The sequence below is a fragment of the Simochromis diagramma genome, unplaced genomic scaffold (assembly GCF_900408965.1).
Source record: "Simochromis diagramma unplaced genomic scaffold, fSimDia1.1 OVJJ01000753.1, whole genome shotgun sequence".
In the NCBI taxonomy this organism is placed as follows: domain Eukaryota; kingdom Metazoa; phylum Chordata; class Actinopteri; order Cichliformes; family Cichlidae; genus Simochromis; species Simochromis diagramma.
The window spans coordinates 719,935-744,457 of record NW_024387523.1 but is presented as its reverse complement, the minus strand read 5'-3'; the positions used below and the strand labels follow the sequence as shown (position 1 = coordinate 744,457).

The following is a 24,523-nucleotide window of genomic DNA, read 5'->3' as shown; positions in this document are numbered from 1 at the left end:
CTCTCTTCATCTCAGCAATCATTTCTCTTCCTCCACCTTTTTCTTAAATCTACTCCTCACTCACGGTATTGGGAAACTCAGCAGTAAGTGGTTTCATTACTGTGAATAATTGCAGGCTGAAGTTGCTTGCTATAGAACACAGACTGCATTTAGCACAAGCGGATCTAGCATAAAAATAAGCCTAATTGACGTTTAATCAAAATTATAAACCGAAATGAATTAAAGGACAGCAAATCTATTGAGGCGCTTATCACATTATTTTAAGACAACTCGCATTATTTAGAAAAATCACATTAGTGGCAACAATCTTTCAAATTGGACATAAAAATGTAAATCTGAAGGTTTCTGTTAATTGTCATTCATAGCAGGAAGACAAAACTCCAGACTATCAAATCTCAAAATATGCAAACGCCACACAATTTAGCTGTGTAGAACTGAATGCAACACGTCTTTATTTAGCGATCATTAACGCCTTAATTTTGTTAGATAAGATGTGGCTGCATACAACATGAAATAAAGACTTCAATGGAAATCTAATGTTAGTTAATGAGCTTATGAAGGGAAGGATTGCTGCTTTTATATTCATGAAATAAGCCTGATGTAATCAAAAAGAATGAAAGAAATAAGACTCTAGGAAAAGCCTGGTAAATTCTGAGATTAGCCAGATGATTAGCTGCTGTACAAATGTGTACTTTAACACACACTTCTCCTCCTAGCATCACACACATAAAACACAGTGGGATGGCACAAGGACAATGGATCACAAGACGCCTCCAGGTTGCTTAGGCCACCCTCCCAATAACTCCTCCCATTCTCCTTGTCTCACTTTAAAGCTACCAAAGGTACCAACTTTTCTCTGGTGTTCCCCCCAGTGCTACTTACATACCTGTCCAAGAGTTAACATTTTTAAAAAAGACCTATTTTCACTTACTTTTTGTCATGTCTCATGGTTTTTGTCAAGTTCAGAGTTCACGGTGTTGGGAATGGTTTCAGATATCATCATCCTTAGATGGGGTAGAAAATGGAGCGCGTTTAAGGTGTCCAGAGTTGTAAAAAGACCCTAGCAAATAGATTTTTCACAAGGTGGTGAAAATAAAAATCAAGTGACAAAAACAAAGTAAATTAAAAAAAAAAAAAGAGTACAAGATGAGACGTGCCTTGAAAATAAAAACACTGGTACTTGTACTGAAAAGAAAACTGAAATGCAGACCCCAGACTAAGTGTGAGCGCTCCCATATGAGCTGTAGTCGTTAAACCAAAGGCCAAGTACATGAAGGTAAATAAACAAATCAAACAAAAAAAATGACACTGAAAACAAACTGAAGTGTAATTACATTTGCACAAGGCAAAACTAAGCGAGTGACTAATTACTGAAGCTAAAGATACAAAGATTGAGAAAGATTTGATGCACTGAACAAAGGGATGCAGATTATTCTACACGGGGAGAGCATAAATCAGGGAAGCCACAAAATGTTGGTGGAGCGACACACCAGTGAGACCAGTCTCTTTCTTTGGTTGTTCAGAACTCCAATACAGATGGGAAAACTATTGGAAGAAGCAGATATAAATGGATACCAGACAGTGCTTCATTTACACCTTCACATTTTCATAGATTATAATCTAACTGCTATTGGAAGAAATGTGTCAGTTCCTAACAACAGAGAGTAAGCTCACATGAGCCGTGAACCTGCTGTGCCGTTTTGTCTACACAGCCTCAGACTACGAAATCAAATAAGGCTGATGTACCTGCCTTAAACTTCCTGTTTCTCCCCAGTATAACATCCAGTCTAATTTATCAGGACACAGACAAATTGTGAAGAAGCATCATCCATCAAAGGTTTGTCAGAATCAAACTTCAGATGCCAGAGATGTCAGCTTTGACTGATTTCCTGATATCACTGGATGGGAAACGTAAATCAAGTCAATGGTAAGCCTCTCTACAGTAGCTCTGGCCTCGCGGTTTCATCATCCATGCTCTTAAAAATTTATTACGACCGTCCATCACATGACAGCATGCGTCTCGGTCTGATTTGAACGAAACAACATCTGATGCCTGACCCTCTCCTCGTTCACTTTATATCTTTGTCAAAAGCAGAGCCCAGCAGGGACCAGGATGAACTTAAGATACGGTTAATTAGCCACAAAAGTGAACAAATGCTCGCTGACAATGAGTGTGTCTCATCTCATTTGATCTGACAGGGCACAGCGGAAGCCACACTATAAGCTTAAAATAAAGTGCAGACCTGCTGCCAGGGAACAGGAATATAGGATCTTATGAACAGAGGAGAATAAGCATTAAAGAGCCATATTTTACATCCTGTGTTAGGTTACTTGATGATGGAGCTGCAGTACACGATTACTTACAGCTTATCAGTTTTCCGTAAATAAAAGTCCTTCCAATAGACAGAGCACCCTGCAGATTTAATAAATATCTTTCTGTTTATGACTTTTAAGTTGGTGCAGAGCTCACACCGGCTTCAGATCAGCTCCACTCAATGACAACTGTTAATAAAAAAGTGAAATACAAACACTGACATGAATTGTTGGAAAGTGAGCACTTTATCTGGACTACTGCCGTCTTCCACGTTGAAATACAGATTGTTACTATATTACAATACATCAGGTCTAGTAACAATAAGCAGTTGTTATTGATGATTCATTTTGTGTTAAAAGTCTAATGTTTTGATCCGTTTTTTTAAAGGTATAAATAAACAGGATTTTTCTAATCCTAAATCACTTTTTACTACTCGTCCCATTCACACACAATAATGCAGGGCTTTATTATTTGCCTTTAAACACTATTGCCTGTGATGCACACACTCACACACCGATGGATGCCTCAAGGTGTACTTTGAGGTTCGATATCTTGCCTAAGGACACTGTGATGTGCAAATGTTTGATGCTTACTTTTAACAGATATTGCAGCAGATTTTCACCTTGGTTAGAGTTAATTGTTAAATTGGACATATTACAGTTTGTTTTCTCTCATATATACATTTTTAAAGTAGTGAAAGCTGCTATTAAACATAACCAGGGATTCAAACAATAAGATTGGTGTATGTACAGCTAATCCCCAAACTTCAGTTCTTCTGCTCGATGTTATCAGTGAGCAGTGTTGGTCAAGTTACTTGAAAAAAGTAATCAGTAACTAATTACTGATTACTTCCCCAAAAAAGTAATTCTGTTACTTTACTGATTACTTATTTTCAAAAGTAATTAATTACTTAGTTACTTACTTACTTTTTAAAAACACGATTTACAACCTGAATAGGTGATAAAGCGATAGATCTTTCAGCCCAATTCTACTTTTTCTACAATCCATCATACAAAATGTAATCAAATGGAAAAGTCTCTTTTTAAAACTTGTTTTATTAATTTTAACCTTTTAACTTTATGCATCAGGCAAAAATTTAATTATATGCACCATTCTCTGACTTGAATAAATTAGTTTAATATTTAAACCTATTTTCTACACATTCCAGCACATAAAATATATATATATATTTTTTTTGTGTTTGCACTCACTCTTTCAAATAGATGCAAGTAAAACATAGCAGAAAATAAATAACATCAAAGACTCAGCGGTCCTGTTGCTCTATTTTCACCTGTAAAGCAGGAGTGGGGTAGGCGGAGGTTTACCCTGGTGCAGGTGTGCCGCAGCGGTCAGTGGAAGAATCCGCGAGTTTCTCTGTGAATTTCCCATTACCTGGTAGCACACTCCCGGTGCTTGCTTGGAAGTTTAGGGGTTTTTTTTCGCTGTAAAAAGAAGTTTTCTTCCCACGCACAACGGACACTAATGTTTTTGTCACTTTTTATGGAATCAAACTCAAAGTAAGGTCAGTACACGCTCATACTCTCTCCCGCACTCGATACATGATCCATTGTTGATCTGCACACAGCTGTTGTCACAAACATCGCACTCGCTTACGTCACTGTCATGAGACATTCTTGAAAAAAAATCACGGTTTTAGTAACGCAGTATATTCCTACGGGAAAGTAACGGTAATCTAATTACCGTTTTTGCAATAGTAATCCCTTACTTTACTCGTTACCTGAAAAAAGTAATCAGATGCTGCCCATCTCTGTCAGTGAGACGGGATATCATCTTCCATATGGTCAATTCAGATGCACAGTTGTCCCATGAGCACAGAAATTCACTTTCAGTCTAAAATTACTCTTTATGAGGGACACTTAATCAGAAGAACATTTGCTTCAAGTGAGAATTAAAACAGGAGAAGCTACAACTTCCTGTTTAGCTTCTCCAAACAGAGGATGAACTGAGGGGTGCTTTAAGGTGCAGCATGAGACACCTAAGGATTATTTGTGATTATTGTTCTACGCTTCTGCAAGAACAGAAATAATACAATTATGGAGCTGGAAATAAATAAGTGTAATAAGTGTTCTTTTGGAGTGCCAATACTTTTATAAGGAAAGGTTGCAGAAGAGAGTTTACCCAAATCATTTAAAAGTCGATGTTTTCTTTCCAAAATAGATCACTTTTTATTTGAATCTAATCTTCCACATCTTCTTTTAAACAAGGTGGTTTCAAACTATTTTTCAAGGCAAACAGAACAACACAGTGAACAAGGAATCAATAAAAACATTTCAAGAAGGATAATAAAAAAAAAGATGCCAAAACCCTGTGAACTCCAACTGGGGGACACGTTTCTATTTTGAGAGGAGTTTGCTGTTAATTCCATTTGAAAGGTTGCAAGGCTTCAAACCGGATAGTATGATATGTTGTATGAAATATGTTGTTATAAAGGTGTTATCTCTTTTGCGACAAACAAGATGTTATTGTTCACCTAGTACAGGGTCCTGGTTGGTTTCCTAGCAACATCAATTTGACGTGAAAAGAGGAAAGACCCTGCCGGATTTTTATTGACTGAAGCTTCCTCGCTCGTCACCTGTAACAACTGGTTGCTGGTATAAGGTAAGGTTAGTGGCTACTTTCAGTTTTTGTTTCCCAGCAAAGGCGTCTGTAACCAGTTATGGGTGGCTAGGCTACACCTACTAATTGGAGGCACTGAAGTGAACGTCTCCACTGCCTTTTTTTTTTAAAGAGAGACTAGTTTGTGCTTCAGGTTTGGGCAGAGAAATTCTATTATATTTTACTTTGTTACTTAGGGTTGGGTAGCTTTTTAGACACCACACCAGCTACCAGGGTCATATCATACCGTTTGCATTATACAATATTAAATAGTAATCTTTCACTACCATTGGTAATGGCTACATACTATGGTTTCAGATGTACGATTGCTGTGTTCCACTGTGTCCTGCGTTTTTAGTGGGTCACAAGGATACAACACTACAGATTAAATGTTTTACAGTTTTTCTACCAGTTACGTTCACAGCCGCCATTTTTCCAGTTGGAAATCCAACTTGAAGTATTCCTGTCTGGGAAATTCTGACTTCCCTGCAGCTAGTGTAAAAGGAAGTGCTAAATTAAATCATCAAACAAAACAGTGAAAAGAGCCCCATTTCTCTGCCAACTTATCTAACTACCTAATTAATTACCTGAAGAAGATGTCAATGAAGCTGTTGATGCCTCATTAAAAGTTTTATCATCATGGGTTCAACTTCTTGTACGCTGACAACAGGCGTGCTAACGTTAATTGCTCGTCCTTTGTTGAGGTTGGCTTTCAGGCTTTCAAGTAGGTACACTCTTCAGCTTTTAGACATATTTTGCATTTGACCAGTCGCTTCCTCAGATTAGATGTGTTACCATGGCTACCACAAATGTTGCAGAGAGAATTACATCACATTTTGAAAAGTAAAGCCACACATGATACTGCTTGCTGCCTGCCACAACCAATACAGCCACGTGCATTTGTTTTTTTTAGCGTGTTGCAGGAGTGACGTCACACATTCAGGGTCTTTTTCTTCCTCTAAATCTGAAAACAAGCCTAGATGTTATAAGTCAGTATGCTAAAAGTTTACATTAGTACAGTAATTAGCAGATGTGTATCTCAAGTTGCAACTTTAGCATTTGTTAGCCAAACTTGCTAGTAATAGCTGGTAACTTTAACCTGTCATCCACATATGATCCCCTTTGACTTAGCCAAAATGCTAACATTTGTGAGGTTTCAAAACTCCTGGTGATGTCATGATGATTGTCACTGCCACCTTTTAATAAACTGAATACAAGAATATAAAATAATTGCTAACAATCATTAGCAAACGTTGTCTTTTCACAAGTACATTTTGCAAAATGACAAATTCGAAGCTCAAACATTGCCAGATGTTCGACAAACATTACCTGAAGATATTAATCACAATCTTTGGGCTCACCACATCTTTAACCGTTCAGATTAATTCTGGCTCCTGGGAAGATGTTAGAGGTAATAATGACACAGGCTTCTTGTCTTTTGGGTTTACATTTTATTTGACAAGACAATGAGTTGTAAAACATGTACAATAGGATTCCCAAAAAAGCATACAAAATGATAATTGATCTGTGATACACAAAATAAAAGAAAGAAAACCCAATAAACACTCACATAAGATGATTTGATCTCCAGTGTTTTTGTTGTTTTTTCTGTTTTAGCACTGTCACTATCAATGTCGAACACATCCCGTGTTTGTGTATTTCCCAGTTTCGTCATCTGTTCTACTGTCAGAGAAGAAATGTGAGAATTGAAAAGCTAAAAATAACATAAAGAAGGCACGTCTGGCTCCGTGATAAAAAGCTGTGATGACAATGAATGAACGAGAGATCGGAGAAGAAAAACAAAACAAAGAGGGTGGATGAGAGACTGAATACAGACTGAACAATATTACCACTGGCATTCACAGCTTGTGTTTCTGGAGCTGAACTAATAACAGAGGAAGTGGGGAGACTGAGCAGAGCACCTGGGCCAAAAGGCAACACTGCACCTCTCACAGAGGGAGGAAGCCGGAGCCTTTATCTGACAGATAATCCATGTAAAATCACTGCACTTACCTCCGATAACCATCTTGTAACTGTGCACCCATGCTGTTTGGCAGCCTGTAGTGTAAACCGAATTATGTTTTTCGTTGCAGTTTGCATTTTATGAGTCAGCTTCATATCTATTCCTGGAAATGGCAACAATCTAATTCCAGATACCTCACAATGAAGCAACTCTATTAAACGCAAGGCTCTGGGAAAAACCGAATGATCCTTAAATGAGACGGCAGAGTCGAAACTCAGAACTGAATGGTTTGCTGAGTCATTGGTCTCTGATATAATGGGTCCCAATGATTGTCTTTTCCCTTTTGCTCAATCTCTCAAGAACAGCCTCCTGGCTAACGCATTAAACACAATAAATCCACAGGAAACTAAATATTCATTCATTTTGTGAAAATAATTTAGCAACAAAAAAGCAAAACCATTACACTGAGTTCCCTTTATGACAGTTTTGTTCTGTGTCGGGGCTATAAAATACATCATATACGATTGTCTGACACTGCACCATATAAGCGAGTCAAAAGGCCGTATACTTGTTAATGTGGGGCGACTCTTCTTATAAAATATGGAAATAGGCCCATGCAGCATGCAGACATTTCCTCTAATGAGAATAAACATCTTAGTGGGACAAAGTAGGTATGCAACAAAAACTTTTAACACTGTTTGCTGCTTTAGAAGTCCTCTTTTATCCTCCATCTGGCCTGATTTAGCTATACATTAGCTAGCAAATCAGCTAATTTCAGCTAATTGTCGCATTATGAAAACTGTAAACATAATTTGGAAAACACGCATGCCTCTTTTGGGGACAAATGATAATGTAGCAGCATAAAGTGGGACTATTATAATGACTAAGCATAGTGCATATGAAGAAAACAAATGATTGTCATACTGTATGTCGGCAAAACAAATATCATCTGGCGTCTACTGTGCAGAGTGAAAGCTGTGATCAGAATTTTTCTACTTTGTTGTTTTAATTTCCCATAAGTCTTCCAGTTTTTCCTTAATCTTATGTTATTATTCTATCAATCTACGTTCACCATGCACCACTGTATCCCTGTCTCTCTCTTTTGTTTCCATCTATGTCTACGTGACACCTCCATTAACTTTTATACCTGCTGACAAATCTGCAGTTTATCAGCCGCCCGCCTTTCTCTGCCCTCTGACAGTAAACACGATGGCTCTGAAAGATTTGTGCGGCTCAAAGTCTGAAGCAAGAACCCAAGATTAAGGAAAAAAAAGTTGGCGTATTTTTGTGTGAGCTGGGCTCAGTGGCCGTAAGAGACGACGATTCCATGCTGACTGCATTTTAAGATTAGTGCTCGAGACTAAAACAGGCAGCTCGCGGAGCCGTCGTCAGACGGAAAAAAGGAAAAAATATCCCGCTCTCTCAACTTAAATTGGACTCGTGGTGTGCATGAGTATGACAGATGCATTGAGACAGAAATGAAAAACAGCTTTCTTTTCTGACATTCAGAAATGTTTTTACAAATGAAGATTATTCCGCAAACAGCCTTGGGAAAATGTTTCAACAAGCCACCGATCATGCCATGCAGAGTAATATGAACACGGAGTAAAATCCACATCATTTTTTTATATACTCAAAAACATTTTAGTATTAAGTGACAACCTTGATGCACCCGTGAAAAGCAAAATAGTAATATACACTTTGTTTTGTCTTTTTTTTAGTCGCTCGTTTGACATTTAACAAACTTCCATCCCCTGTACAGAGGCACTGATGACACTTACACTTGTTTATTTTTTTTTATGTGTACACATTTCACCAACAATATATTATTCATCAATATTATCAATACTATTTACACTGTCCATGATTTGGTACCATCATCTGACATCTGTAAAGACCAATTCTTGATTCAGCCTGAAGGCAAAGTTGTCGCTCGCCTTCTTTTTTGCGTTTTTTTTCCCTTTCAAGTCGACTCTTGGATAAAATGCAGACTGCATATTTTCGACATGTGCGAAATGATCTGCATATATCGGATTTTGTGACCATTCTAATCTGTTAAAATGGCTGTAATGGCAGTATCCTTCTAATATATGCCGAGCATTTACACATTTTGTAATACATTCCTTATGATGTTTTCCTCAACTCTAACTGTGTGATTTGTTAGAGGACTGAAAGCAAAAATTGGTGGAGGCTTTTTGTTTGTGTGTGTGCACTCCTGCGTGTGTGCTTTTCTTTAGTCTCCTTCACTCCCCAGCCCACACTCTTACCGACTCTTGCAATTAACAAGAACAAATATGAATCGTGGACTTTAAATGACGTGATGTTGCCAGGTTACAGAGCTTGAAAACGATGTCACTTCCCCTTCGTTAGCGCTAACGAGCAGCCCCGTCGCTCTGACAGTTGCAGGGACAGATGAGGCTCTTTGACAACATAATAAAGTGGAATGTTTCTCTATTGGACCGTAATCTGGGCAAGGATGAGTTGGGGGGGTTTTTACAGTTATTTTGGGACTTGACAAATAACTGAAATGTGTTTTCAAATGTCTTGAGCGATTAATGAAGCTGCCTGGAGAGCCAGATGATCAGGCTTTGGACTTCCTGGGGTTGAATTCAGCCTCGTCTAAACTCAAGCAGCGGCAAAAGAGGAGTGCTTTGAAAGGACTTCAGATGTGGTTGTTTTACTTCCCCTGTAGTACTCGGCTCCCTGGTGTTTCATCTTGACTTAGAGGGGAACTTACTTTCCACAGATGTGAACCGAAGAGCTCAGGACTGGCAGCCTCACATACAACAAGAATTTTTTGACCGTGTGGTCATCGCACGAGATGTTGCATATTGTGTCTGATAGCAAATCAAACAATTTGCTAACACTACACAGAAGTAGGGCACTGTGTAGTCCAGTTCACGTGCATTACACAAGCTCTTGACCATCTAATTAACTTTTTTAATTATTGTAAATTGTGATTTCACTGGCTCTCTGGTTTTCTAATATCATGGATTACTATGTGCGTGTGTCTGTCACGATGTTTTGTATTGTAGCTCTAGGTTGTCTGAAAGCTAATGGCAAGATGTTCCAGTTGGCTCCAGTTGGCAGAGGTTAAAAAATAAAATTAATTAAAAAAAAAAGCTGTTTTCACTTTAACTGACCGAATTCTTTGTCTCAAGTACCATTACGACAGATTAAAAAAAAAAAAAAAACTATTTATATTAAGTGAGGAAAATATTTAAACCCATAACACCCACTAAATAAGAATGGTAAATAAAAATAAATTGAAAACATTCATCATGTGTGGACTAAAACTTTTTAAACATTTGTAAATGTTTACAAGAAAAATGGCGGAAACGTGTGCTTGCCTTTACTTTTCATGCTAAATAACGTGACCTGGAATTTGCCCATATGCCTGTGACGTGGTGTTCCGGTTGCCAAAGCTAGACGTACATGGCAGGAGAAACAAAGCTTTCGCCACGAGAAATGTTGGCAGCCGGCACCTCGTGATTAGAAGAATCCAAATCATTGCTATGGTGACCGTCTGCTGCATGATCTTTGCGCTCTTTGTCGTATTTGACTGGAGGGGCTCTGCCGTTCAGGGCTCCGGTGGTCTCATCGTCCAGGTTCTGCAAAGTGGACACATAAACAGGCTTACTATCCCATACTTTATCAGTTACTATTATAATTGTTATAAGGTGATATTATATAAAGAGTGGATTCAGAAAAGCATTCATATCCTTTCAGCTTTTGCACACTTTACTGTATTGTAGATTTTGTTTTTTACCACAGCTTGCTCTGGGCAGTACTTCTACTTACATATTTTCTATCGTAAATCATTAGGTTTCACTTATCCATAGCCACATTCTTGTACATCCCCATCTATCCTACAAAGCTTTATCAGAATTCATTCAAAATTTTTGAGCTATCGAGTTTGCAGACAGAAAAGAAAGCAGCCTCCTTAGTGGAGGTAATAATCTGTGACATCAAAGAATTCAGACCCTCGCTGTCGTCTAAATGCAAACTGCGCTCAGGTGAAATGATGTTTGTTTAAGAGTGTTGCTACATAACTAAACAACAACTGTTAAAATGGTAAAAGATGAAAAGCTGTCCTGTCAGGTTATGTCTATGAAGGTTCTCAATCATCCAGGTCATCGAAGTCTAAGGAGCTTGGAAAGAAAAGTGTCTGGACTTCTTTGAGTTGCTTGAAGACGTTTCACCTCTCATCCGAGAAGCTTCTTCAGTTCTAAGGTCAAATGGTGAAGAGTCCCAGATTTAAACCCCGTGGGAGTATCCCCCCAAGAGGGACAAAGGACCCCCTAATGATCCTCTACCAAAGTCCTTTCAGATTGTTAGCAGGACATCAAGAAAACTTTTTAGAATTATTTCTAATGTGCAATAAAGACAACTTTTTACGTGCAACTTTGCAATCAAACTCAGCATAAAGTGACATCTATTTAAAGGCTGAACTGACCAGATTTACCCCCCAAAACACCATCGTGGGCGTCCGGCACTTGGTGGGATCCTGAAGGCTGTAATTAGTGTTTGTTGTAATTAATTTTTGCTGTAATTAATCCTTAAAAACCTGATTGGATTCCACATGCAGTAAATAGAATTGAATGGATATAGTTTAGGTACAATTCTTGAATGTGAAATCGCACAAGTAAAGCTGCAAAAACCAACATGTGAGGAAGTATTCACAGACGAACGTGTTGGTGTAGAGCTGTTACTGTGCTATCAGTGATCCCAAAGTTGCATCCACTGATGTCATTGGCTGTGGCCATGCTAACAAAATGTACAACGTTTCCCTGCCTCCCATAAAGATGTTAATGGAACTGGCCCCGTCTTTTAAAATAGAAAACACTATGTAACCTTTGGCTCCACAATTGCTCTGCAGATGCAGGAGAACATGCTGGAAAGCAGTTCATTAATTAGACCTTAGAGGTGGAACAGCTAGACAGAAGCCACTCTGGACTAAAAGGCACATGGCGGCCTCCTCAGAGTTTGCCAAATGGCATTTAATGCACTCTGAAAGCATCTGATGAGGCAAATATTGAACTTTTTGGGCAGAAATAGAGGGTTGAAGAGAGAAGGATGAATGGAGCCAAACACAGAAAAGTCCTTGAAGAAAACATTTTAAAGCGTGCGCTTGTCCTGAGACTGGGGTGATTTTTCACCCCAACAATCACGCCAGTACCTTGTAAGTTTTGCTACACATGTGAATCTCTAACTTTCATTAAGTGGCCCAAATTTAACCCCTCCTGCCCCCAAACTGTGGAAGGACTGAAGATGTTTAACATCTGCTTTCATTCAGTCTGGAAATGGATCCGCCACGATGAACCGCCTAAATCCATGTGTGCAAGCATCTACAGTCACAGGAAAACTCAAAGCTTCTGCCAAAGGGGCTTCTACACTGAATTAAAGGTATGAGTACTTTACATAAATGCATGTTTTTACTTGATTATTATTATATTAAGCGTAGACTAAAGGGTAAAAGCACAATTTTTATCCATTTAAAATTAAACCTACAGTCCAGTAAACTGCGCAGAAAGCAAAGAGGTCTCAATACTTTTGGAATTAACTGTATGTGATTGTTAATAATATATGTAAATCAGTTGACCTGAAGACTACAGAATGTCTCTTAAGTAATTATCACAACTCATTTACATACCAGAGGGATTATGGGATAACACAGGAAGTTGTGAAGACTTTCATTTTTACATTTAATTAGAATACCATTTTATGAAGTTCAAGTAATTATTCACAGCTTAATATTAATAACAGTTGATTGATTGGTACAAAGTGAAAACACCATGAGGCCCCCACGACAGTGTGTAGCTGTCCAAACAGATATGGAGCCCCTGTGGCTGAAGTGTGGCTCATGTGTCAGTGAGCAAAACATGCTTTTGTATCTGCGAGCGTGTTTGTGTGCGTGTGTGCGTGTGTGCATATTTATGTGTGTTATAGTTACAGTGACAGGCTCTCTCCCTGTGGGCTCGTAGTAAACCTCTCCTGGGCTGAGAGGCGCCGTCTCTGTGGCTGTGGGAGGCTCTGATGGCTTGTTGAGCTGCATGTACAGAAACCACATCAACACACAGGGAAGAGAGCAAAGTGGAAACAGTGCAATAAAATAGGATCTTAGAGTGAGAATATGTAACCTGTGAGAGAATAACACACTCTTACACGTGTGTGTATTTGATGTACACACACACACGCACAATGATTCATAGTGGTTTCATTTACAAGCATGAAAAGTTGTTTTAAGCACACGACCTTTGCCGTTTTGTTACTACGGCCAATAATCAGAATTTTCACAGAAATAAGTTAAAATTGAAAAAAATAATTGGGTTCCACATGTCATTATTCAATTGTCGAGAGAGCTTTCGCTTGATTTTAACATAACATTATTTTAAATAATGAAAAGGGCAGGGAAGGAAAATTCAGGAGGCTTAACCTAATATTTTGGAGCTTACCTTTTTTAAAGGCAATCACTGCAATCAAGCCTTTCTTGTATTTTTTTCTCTCGGTAACTTATAATGGGGTTACACTTTGAAGTCCAGTTTAACTTTGCTTGACCAAACTTCACGTCTTCCAGTTTTCATGCATGCTTTGTTCTTTGTGCTTTGCCAGTTTCCATACATGCTAAATCAACCTAGTGCATCGAAATACTGCTGTTGTGTCAGAAACGGCTGGCTTCAGAGAAACATGCACAATATATCCTTTGATGTTGATTCTTGAGTGACACATACATCCACATAAGAAGAAAGCATGACTGGTTCAGTTGGTTTTAGCTCACTGTTTGGTTACATTTAGTCACCAAAACTCCTCGTTTTGTTTAGGAAACTATCATAGATTGAGGTTAAAATGTACTAACTGTCCGTAAATAATAGCGTTTTAAGGCACTGTAAACAAGCGTTCACATGTGATGAATTTGAAGTGAGATCGGCTTCAGTTTTGCCACGACTAGTGTATTGTCGTGCATTAACACCAAAGAACAACTTGCGTACATCTTCAAGACATCAGCAACTTTCAAGCAAGAGCAGTTACACTGCTTTAAAATAGGGACTCATAAAACTTCAGAAAGATTCAGGGTTTCCTTCATGTCCATCCTTTGGTGCTTTAAGAAGTACATTTTTGGGACATTAGCTTGTTGGACAATCAATGAACTGTGATTTAGGCAGCCTCAGATGCTTTTTCAACAAATACTCGTCTTTTTTATGATTTCTCTCTGCCTTGCACAGATTGAAGCACCCCTGCGACCGGCACAGCAAAGCAACCTTCTAACATGAGTAAGCCTCTTCCATATTTCATAGGGAGGATTTCCTTTGATCTTTCTTTGAAAATTTTCTTTTGTGGACATGAAGCTGATGCGACTTACCAAAAAGCTCTAATTTTGTTTTTTTCTGTCCAAAGAATATTCTCCCAGAAGCAATGTGGCCTGTCAGCATGCATTTGAACAAACACCTGAGCTTTTTTTTATGTTTCTCTTTCAAAAGTGGGGTCTTGTTCCATGGAGCCCATTTTCATTCAGAAAGCCATGGGAGGTGTGTCTGCACTGTTGTACCTTTATCCTGGAGGTTATCGTGTATCTGTTTTGAAGTCTCCCTTGGTTCTTTTTACACCAGCTGAACAGTACTTGTAGTCAAGCTGTGGTAGGTTAGGGAGGGTTACCATGATATCATGAACCCGAAACTCAGAGAAGATTATTTGGCTACTACGTCATGGTGTCTTTACCTTACTTTTGTCTTTATTTTTTCATTCTGTTGTTATCTCCTCAGAAACCTCAGCTGACTACTTTATGTTTCATTTGAAAAGCTTAGTGACGGATTGTAAAAACATCTGTAATATTAATGTAGGACGAAAGTCTGCCTGAATTATCACCGCAGTCTACTTAGTTATCTCCATGGCTGAGCCATTTCAGATGATTTTTATAGAAAATGCATGCTGCTCTTTTCAGTCGGCTGCATTGTTCTATAACAAACCAAATGCATGTGAGTGGAACAAAAGGGCTATTGACTGAAAAACTGAACATCGTCTGAGGTGTAAATGTGTCGGCACGTTGACCGTACTGGGCTTATCCTACTGACTGCTGGCGACCATAACCCTACAGTCATGTGAAAAAGAATTTTCACAGGACTTTGTGCGGCCCTGTGAACAACACCCACATGTTTCTATAGCAATTAAGAGGGTAAGTAACAGCTAAGTGAGGTTTTGGCAGCTTGCTGGTCTGGACCATTCAGGTGTGTGTTAACAAAATGCCACAATATTCTCGGGATTGGATGGCCCAGCAGATAAAAATCTGAATGTTAGACGATGCAGTGCTCAAAGTAATTGCGAAACATCTCAGAGCTACATCTTAATCTATTTGATTTTTGACTTTATGTCAGTACAATTAAAAAAGACTGGACAAGTATGGCTTTTTTCAAAGGGTTTCCAGGAGAAGCCTCTTCTCTCTATATAGAACATGACAGGACAGCTTAGGTTTGCAAAGTTTATCTAAACAAACCACAAGATTTTTTGAGCAATGTTGTTTGGACAGAAGAGGCTAAGTAGAGATGTTTAGGCATAATGGGTAGTGCCACACAGCGTTTAAGCTCATGCACCTTTTACCAGCTATACCAAGTGTGAAGCACGATGATGAAGGGGTGATGATTTGGGATTGTTTTGCAGCCAGATGAACGTGCAGTGTTTGAATTGACCATGAACTGCTCTGTATGTAAGTATACACAGTATACAGAGTCAAATGTGAGGCCATCTGTCCTATTGCTAATTGCAACCCTACGCAACATGCATTTTTTAGTTTCTATTAGATTGTTCTCAGATGTCTTAGCAATCAGGGAACAAATAAAAAACAATCTTTAAAACCAACTCAATCAAAAACTGGATGACTTAGAGGGTTAACAGGCAAGTGTCCTCACCTAATGGCTCAAGTCTACTTGTGTTTCTGCACAACTTAATTTGATGTTTGGAAAGTGATGAAACTTGAGCTGATGAAGGCCAGTTTTTAGGTGTAGCCATGATATCCAGATTATGATTGAAAGACATCCAGTTCAAGAGCTCAATAATTTCATTTGCTGGTAATTTGTTATGAATCTAAATGAATGAAAAGGCCAATAAAATTCAATTTCTATTCCTTTCTTTGCTTTTCACGTGGGCCGTTTAGCTCTCTGCTGCCCATGCTAGCTCACATATGATCCTAGCACTATGAAACTTGCTCACAGTTTTTGCATTCAGATGCTTAAAGAGCACTCCACTTTTAAAAGAGATCTAAGATTATTACAGCGATTCAGCTGTTGTTTTAAAGCCTTATCAGTTGTTTTTATTGATTATAATAACGTCAAAGTAACTGCTGTAATCTAGATCGTGATTAGACCACTAAATATTGCACTGACAAGTTTGGCGTAATTTATTTGCAAAAGGAAATGAAGGTCTGTTCAAAAAATGACTGATGCTGTTGAGAACATTTATCACATTTTATAGCAAAATTCTACTAAAATGGAGCTTTCACCACTTTCCTGTTTAATTAGGCATTACAAAACTCCCTGAAGTTTTTTCTTCCAAAGGAAGCTGACTTCTTACGTTCTCTATAAACACCCAGCGGTAGCAGTCTTGTCCCAAGATTTCAATTACAGGACACTGGCGAGCACAGGGTTATCATAATTGATAGGAATGCTGGTTCTAACTATAAAAAGTTAAAAGTTTGAATGCATTTATCTTTATTTAACAAGATAACAGATGTGGCTCCCTCAAAATTTGCATTTGCACGATCATACGGCTGGAATATTCAATCATTAGGCATCAAAAGAACACCATCTAAGATATGTAAAAAAAACTCCCACTGATAGCAACTTTGAAAGAAAAATGTTAAAAGAAAAGCCTTGCGACTTGGCCGAGACTTGCCCTCAAAGAGTTATGCATAAATATAGAGCTACAGAGATAATGCTGTCATTTGGTCATGTTCTACAGTCGGCGCTTTGCAGAAAATCCTGTAAATGCCTAATAAACCTCCACTGTTGAACCCTGTGAACCTTCCTTTCAGCCAAGGCATTTATAGCCTTTTAGACATCTTTTATACAATCTAATCAACATAAAATTATAGAGTTTTAGTCACATTACATAATGTGGCTCAAGCGTATCAAAATGTGAGTGATGGAATAAAGTAACAGACATGGCGAGGAGAGGAGTGCTCTAATGGACCTCTTTACGAAAAACCAAGCTAATTATTTCGGCACACGTAAGCCAACTCGGATCTCCGATCAATAGCCATTAGCCCCATCATGAGTGTCCAAATGGACTGTGTGTGTATTTGTGTGTGTGAGTGGAATATAATTGTGGTGACAATAAGGATTGATCTGAAACCGCGCCGACCACTCACCATTTCTGTTGAGCTGCCTGCCTTCACTGGGGGAGGGGGCTTGTGCTTGGGTGGGCCCCTGATTGGACAAAAGACAAAGTGGTAATGTGGTATTGATCTCTGTTTCATTAAGACAGATTTCTTTGTATTCAACGGAGAAACAACTTGGGCCACTGAGAGATCACAGAAATATAAAGTCTTGAAATGTCAAACTGCAAAGATGTCACATGCTGTTATCATTTAATCTAGATTCTTTTCTTACAAAATTCAGCACTATGAGGAAAAACAAAAAACCTAAACATTTTGAGTTAAAGAAAAACAAGCACTGATGGTTAAGAAATCAACTTTAGAAAGAGTTTTTAAAAATGCGTGCTACTGTAGATGGACTTGGAGAACCCGTTAACACGTAGGATTTGAAAATAAGATCCACAGCTTCATTTAAGAAACCTTTAAAAGCCTCTACGAAACCACAGACACAGTAAAGCCTCTCCTAACAAGTCAAAAATAACAACAATAACCTTATTACCCAGCAGAAATAATCCAGTACCAGCATTCATTCACGTGGAGTTGTGTTTCTGGGCTCCAATATTCACCCTAGTTTCATCCAAGCATCATGCTTAGAGCTGAAAAATGAAGCCAATGCTAAACTGCCAAAAACTGAAGTTTTTGGAGTGGCCACTTGAAGCTGGTTACAAAAGAGCATCTACCACCATAGCCTGTGATGTTAAAATGTCTAATTTTACTATAGAAATAAACACGTGGACCTGTGTGGCTAACAAACAAAAAAAGGTTTTGGTCTCTTTACCTAATTTCCTTTTATAACTTATCTTTTCTTTCTGGCTGTGGCTGCTTTGACTGACAAATGCCAGCAGCTCTCGGGCTTGGGTAATAATACGAGTCACAGTACTCGACCTCTTGACCATGTTTTTGGTGCTTTTTGAGCCTTTTTAATGCATTTACCTAGCAAATAATGCTATTTGATATGCAGTCCAAAACGTTTGTTCTTCAGGTTTGAAGAGTGAAATTATAGCATTACTAAGTAATAACTAAAAGTATCCGTATCTGTACATAGCAACCATGCTACAATCAACCAATATAGATGCTAATCACAGATGGTAGCCTTAGGCCTTCATCACACCAGCCTGGAGGCCAGTTTGTTGGTCACAATAGAAAAATATATTCCCCAACTGGTTGCAGAGACCTCTGGCTGCTTGGGAAAATGTTTTCTGTGACCAGTTGGTGAGTAATTGTAGAGGAAGAGGTGTGCAGTACTGGACTGAAAATCTCCGTGTGATCACTTTGGCTGTGAGCCGGTTGCTGTGGTCACCAGAGACAACGATTTGTCTGCAAACAGCCAAACTACTCACCAAGTGTTAGAGAAACTGTGAAAAATGTGATGCAAAGCCGAAATGGAGACTGCTCACCTTGTTGCACCTTTTGAAAGCTGTTGCTGACACCGGTAAGACACAACTTTTATTTTCATTTTTTAGTAACCCGGTCTGTCCGGCAGCTTTGACAAGCAGAACCATGGTCTGAGTGCATCGTTGTGCCAAACACATCTGAGGAGAGGAGATCTATGAACTTTATAGGCTTCTCTTGTTCACCTGTTTTTTATTTATTTTTAATTATTTTATATATGTGGAGTGTAAGAATGCAGAGCTGTCAGGCGTAAGAAAAGAGAAGAGAAAAGAGAAAGAATAAGAAAAAAGAGAAAAATAGGGAATAAACACAACAATAAAGGACCAAGTACAAATAAAACATGACAGGTCATCAGTTGCTGCATTTGTAACAAAACACAATCAAGACAAACCAACTGACAGAGAAATAACAACAAAAACAAACAAAGTGTGTGTGCATTTGTCATGAAAGTACTTGATGAAGAGGATTAGACGCCGCAACACGGCCCCTGGGAGCCAGAACCAGACAGAGGAAGGCCCAGGAGACCCGGGCCGTCCGCAGCCCACCAAGAGCACTGAAGAGGCTGCACGTCACAATAATAACTGCATGCCCAGCGAAGCAGAAGGAAGACAGATCCCCCATGGCTGCAGGGCAAGAGCTCCAAAGGAGCAATGAGCTCCTTGGGAGCAATGGGCAGCTGACCATCCACCAGACACGAGCCAAGGACCGGGCCCAGAGGCCTTGTGCCCCAGGCTCCTGATAACAGCCCAACACCCCCCAGAGACCCCCACCACAACAAGGCCTGAGCCACCCCGAAACACAACCTCCAAGGAAGCAGGTCAGTGAACACGCCAGATCATCTGACCATGTGCGCCGAACCACCAACTACCGACATCCACAAAGAGGCAGTAACGATCAAATGAGAGCAGTAAGAGGAGCAACCCTCCGCCATGTCCCACAGGGGTTAAGGCGCAACAAGTCCCAAACTCAGGCCCAGTCATACACACACATACCTCCGCCCCAACAGATGTGTAAGAAGACGCACTAGCTACCCCCAGAGGTGATATGTGTGGTGAATAGAGCGGACAGATGTGACATGAACATCTGACTGCTGGGCAACAGCGCACATCCACACCTCCTCCCCAAAACTCTTGATTTCTGAGGAGCAGATAAAACTAAGGGGCAGTTAGCCGTGAAGAGGTGAGTGGGGCCCTCTACTCCCTTGCGGCACAGGGAGGAGAGGGCGGGGCAGCGGGGGATTCTCTGGCTGGCTGGAGCAGCATCTAATAACCAACTCGCAAAATAAAACAAAATAAAAACAAAACAACAAACACAAAAACACCAGACATCATGATACAGACTTATAATTTGCACCGATGGTTTTTCGAAATTCTATACGTGAAAAGTGAGCACGAGAGCCCTCGGTGCGCCTGCTTGCTGCTGAAGTCAAAGTAAACTTTATTGTCATCTCCGCTACATACAGTCCAGTTTATAGAGAGACGAGACGATGAGACTCCAGTTACAGCAGTGCAAGTAAACAAACAATAAATATAAGAACAGTAAGAAAATAAATATACGCTTTAGGACTCGGGGTAAAGGGATCAATAACAATTTAAAATTTATAATTTACAGTTTGATGATTTAAAGTCTCACACACAACCCGTCGAAAGGGGAGGGGGGCCGTCTGCTTCCAAGTAGAGCACATTTCATTCATAATGTTGTAAATTATGTATTCATGATTTGAATCCTGGGTTGTGTGAAATCTCAGAAATGCACCTTAGACAAAGTGAATCTGTGAACTAAGGTGTAGGTCTATTAGGTTATGTTGTGGTGATCCTCAGGTTGGGGAATGGGTGTTCATGCTGGAGTGCAAAATTAAAACCAATGGAAGATGGACAAGAAAAGTTCAAAGCCATCAGGTCCTCAGTTTAGAAAAAATAGAAAAGAAGAGGAGGAGAAACGAGCGAAAGATACAGGAAGGAAATGATGTGGGTTACAGTTGCTCCAAGAAGAAATGGTAAAAATAGTAACAGTAACAGACTAAACTCCAAACAATACATTATGTTACAGATTTTAATATTAATTAGTCATTGTCAATTGTTGATTTGTCCTGTTCTCGTTGTATGACGAATTATGATGGCTGTTTGGTAGCCGTTTGCATACTATGCATACTCTCTCTCTCTTCATATGTGTGTGTGTGTGTGTGTGTGTTTCTCTGGTGAATTTCGACAACAGTTTTATGTTAAGGTACAATCCTTAATATGTTTTATGTGTGTGTGTGTGTGTGTGTGTGTGGGGGGGGGGGTTGCCAGAGGGAGTGTTAGCCTGGACAGAGGTTCTTTTCCTATCCTTAATCAGAATTATTAATCACTCAGTAGATGTTTACTCTGACCCCGACTCTGCAAGCATTATTTATGGTTAATCATTTATGCTTAGTAATCACCATAAATTCCATCTTTTTTGTTGCATCAGTTTACTGGAAGTAGCTGCACGGCATCAGCAAGGCGTCTCCAACGAAATCTAATTAACCCCTGACTCAGCAAACAGGCGGTAAACAATAGCTGCATGTTTGTTAATTTACTGGAGGCCTCTACAAGAAGCCTCAGATTGGAAAACCCCTCCTTCAAACTGGAGTTTAATAAATCTCCATTTACAGCTGAAGCCCAGGAGGGGAACTGCAGGAGCTGAAATGGGAGCTCAGAGCAGAACATTTTGGGAATAAAATCTCCCAGCAGCCTCATGCTATAAACTTCAGGTCAGGATTTATCACAGAGCTTCCTCTGGTGGGTTCCCTCATGACATGTAACAAGTCTTAATGAGCCTTAGTCCTCGAGGGGGGATTAGTTTTGCTCAGGAGGTTAAATAAACGATTAAGTAGATACAGGATTGCTAATGAAGACTTACTCTGCGTCCTCCTGCCGGTTGCGGATGAAGAAGATGGTGCCGATGATGACTATGCAGATGAAGATGAGAGCACCGAGGATCGCTCCTATTACGGCACCTGTTGATGGACCTTGGATGAGTTGCCGTTCCTCTTCTTGCAGGGGACACAGAGAAGAGACGCGAATGAAAAACAGAGAGAAAAGAGGGAGAAGATTATCAGCAGTTCATTTAAATTTCATGGGGCTGCTACTGGCACTTTAATGTTGCTCACTTGCAAAAATTTGTTCTTTTATGTGTTTTTTCCTTTTTTTGCAGAAGCAAGAAGATCGAATGAAAGAAGATAATTTGTAGCTGTGAGAAACATAAAACTGAAACTGAGGAAAACATGTTAAACAAACAGCAAACACGCAGACGCAGAAATGGCACGTGAGTAAAATGAGCCATCACAAGAAGCTGTACACGACTAAGAAAATCAAAGCCAACTTTCTATTCGGTGTCAGCAATGTATGCACCAATAAAAGGTGACACGGAAACACAGATACAAAGAAGGAGAGACATAAAGAATTCATAGAAATTCTAGTAAATGAAAGCACTTCTAAGGTCTCTGTTATACGCCAACACTCATGAATGCTGTAAATCTTCAGCTGAGCCTCATGCTGACCTCGACATTTCCCTTCAATTAAGAGCCTGTTTATGATTTCCAGAGGGCAGTGAGGCATCTGAATTGACTGTAAAAGCCTCTCATTACCGTTCGCTCTTATTTAAAAGAAAAAAAAAAAAACGAGAGAGAGAGAGACAGCAGCTGCAAACGGCACACAATATCCACCATGGATCGTTCTGCTCAACTGCTGACTATCACAGGGAGTTTGGCAGAAACAACAAAAGGGAGGGTTGAGCTGTTTTTCACAGGTCTTTGTTCTCCCCTTATGAAGACCTATTTCATCAGTAACACTGAAGTAAACACACACTACTGCATTTGCTAAGGGGATGATAAAAGGATAATAGCCCACACAATTTCCACTCGTTTAGCATTATGTTTAGCTGATGTTTGAGTGTTTATCTAAAAAAATATATAAATAAAAAAAAACAACCTTTGTTGCTGCTGCAGCAAGAAACAAAACGGCGCTGTAAATACAGCACACAGAACTGCTTGACTCTTCTCTTTAATCGTAGCTTTTGAGACTGAAAACATATTTGCAACAATCACACAAATGTGTTTCCTGGGTATAAAGCCATTAGCCTCGAGTACATTGATGCAAATGATAAGGCAAAAACAACACGAATACGACACTTTTCAATGAAAAAACAAAAAATGAAACACAATAATAGATATTTTTTGATCATTCATTAAGGTGATTATTCTATTAAAATGGCTGTAGAGGTTTCAGAGGCATGAAATAATTGTAAAAATAAAAAGGTAAATAAACTATATTATTGCTAATTATATAAGCAAACCCCTTAATTGTAAGTTGTCCATATGATCAACCAGTGTTTGATTTTAGCCATGAATAAAATAAGGATGCATTTGCTCTTCCTGGCCAGCAGGTGGCACTCTGTTCCAACATTATAGATATATAGATAAATAGATAAATATGGCAAGTATTTTATATTAATTGGATAAATCCAGGCCTGTGTGTGTGTCTGTGTGTGTCTTCACAGTTACCATGTCTGCCATATTGGTCACAGACAGAAGAGGTAGCAAGTCTAAGTTATGCATGATCACATACACAGTCTGAGGGAAAAGGCGAGGAATAGAATGAGAAGGGGAAAGAGGAGTAAACATGAAGAAGAAATGAAGCTAGATGGGAGATGTGGGAAGGAATGAGGAAAATGAGGGGAGGCAGATGGAGGGAGGGGGAGGAGAGGGTAACACCAGCCTTTCCTCATTGCTCGAACTGTAAAACCACACAAACATAAATGCAACTTCCTCTTTTCTCTTTGCATGCTCGTTTGATGTGTTCCACGGTGTTATCAGAGTTTACACTGCGGATGTTTGCCATTGATTTTTTTTTGTGGTCAATAACAGACTGCCTTTCAATAAACAATGAGTCACGGTGGCGCACAACAGAAGCTGCGTGGAAAATATGGAAATGGTGGGTGGGGGAATGGGCTTATTTTATTTTTTTTCTTACCGGGAGAGGCACAGAAACCTGATTGGTCAGAGATGGAGGATGTGAAACAGAGTACAGCCCTGGAGGGAAGGGAAGATGGATGGAAGAGGAAAGCAGTTTGTTTCTAGCAGGGCAGATGCAAAACTGGTCTTAATAATCTCTCAGGAAATCCACTTCTGAACAGGCAAAAATATCCTCGTCAAACCCACCTGTTGTTCTGACTGCAGGCGGAGCGGAGATGTTGAATTGCACATTGCAACAGCAAGCTTGTGTCTATCCACCTGCCTTTATGTGCAACTTCAATAGAGGCAGATAAACTGAATGCAATTTCTTCTAGTTTCTTTGAGCAGCTGAATATTCAACAAAGTTTTCACGTTTAACTCTTGAAAATGTCACTGACGAGGGCAATATTCTATTTTTAGATAAACAGGGTAATAACAGGACCAATCGCTAACTGTTCTTTTCATTTTTGACAGCCGTCCATCTTTACATGGCCACGAGAGAGGCCCTGAAGTAAAGGGTCCCAAAAATAAAAGGTCAGGAAATGCCAGGCAGTATGTGTGGACACAAGAGAGAAATTAATTTACATAAGTATGGAAAGAGATAGAAAACCAGAGCTCTTATCAATTTGCAAGCCATGACTATGAGAGCACAGGGTCAGAATATGAAGAGCAGAGCAAACTATGACAGCTCAATTATGGATGTTTGATTTTGCATTCTGCGTTTGGGATTTTATCTGGTTGTTTGGTTAGATTTAAAGCAACTAGAATATTAAATTGGCTCATGCCAGCTGGTTTTAAAAAAATATAGTCGTCTGGAAAACTTGGAAGCGAGCTATTTGCCAGCTTGGTGCTATTAAAAAGGTCGGGTTTTACAGGATAGTGCTTTACTTTCACGTTAAA

At 39.4% G+C, this 24,523-nt stretch overlaps 1 protein-coding gene across 1 annotated transcript in view; it reads right to left on the bottom strand.

Moving 5' to 3' along the window:
* Positions 1-6,361: 6,361 nt before the first annotated feature.
* Positions 6,362-24,523, bottom strand: part of pvrl2l (PVR cell adhesion molecule related 2 like) — a 315,269-nt gene continuing 297,107 nt past the window's right edge. The window contains exons 7-10 of the mRNA XM_040020160.1: positions 21,532-21,664; positions 17,251-17,308; positions 12,847-12,942; positions 6,362-10,504 (exon numbers count right to left, since the gene is read on the bottom strand). Coding sequence (XP_039876094.1) covers positions 10,319-10,504; positions 12,847-12,942; positions 17,251-17,308; positions 21,532-21,664 — 473 coding nt within the window. The 3' untranslated portion in view covers positions 6,362-10,318. The remainder of the gene's footprint in view (positions 10,505-12,846; positions 12,943-17,250; positions 17,309-21,531; positions 21,665-24,523) is intronic.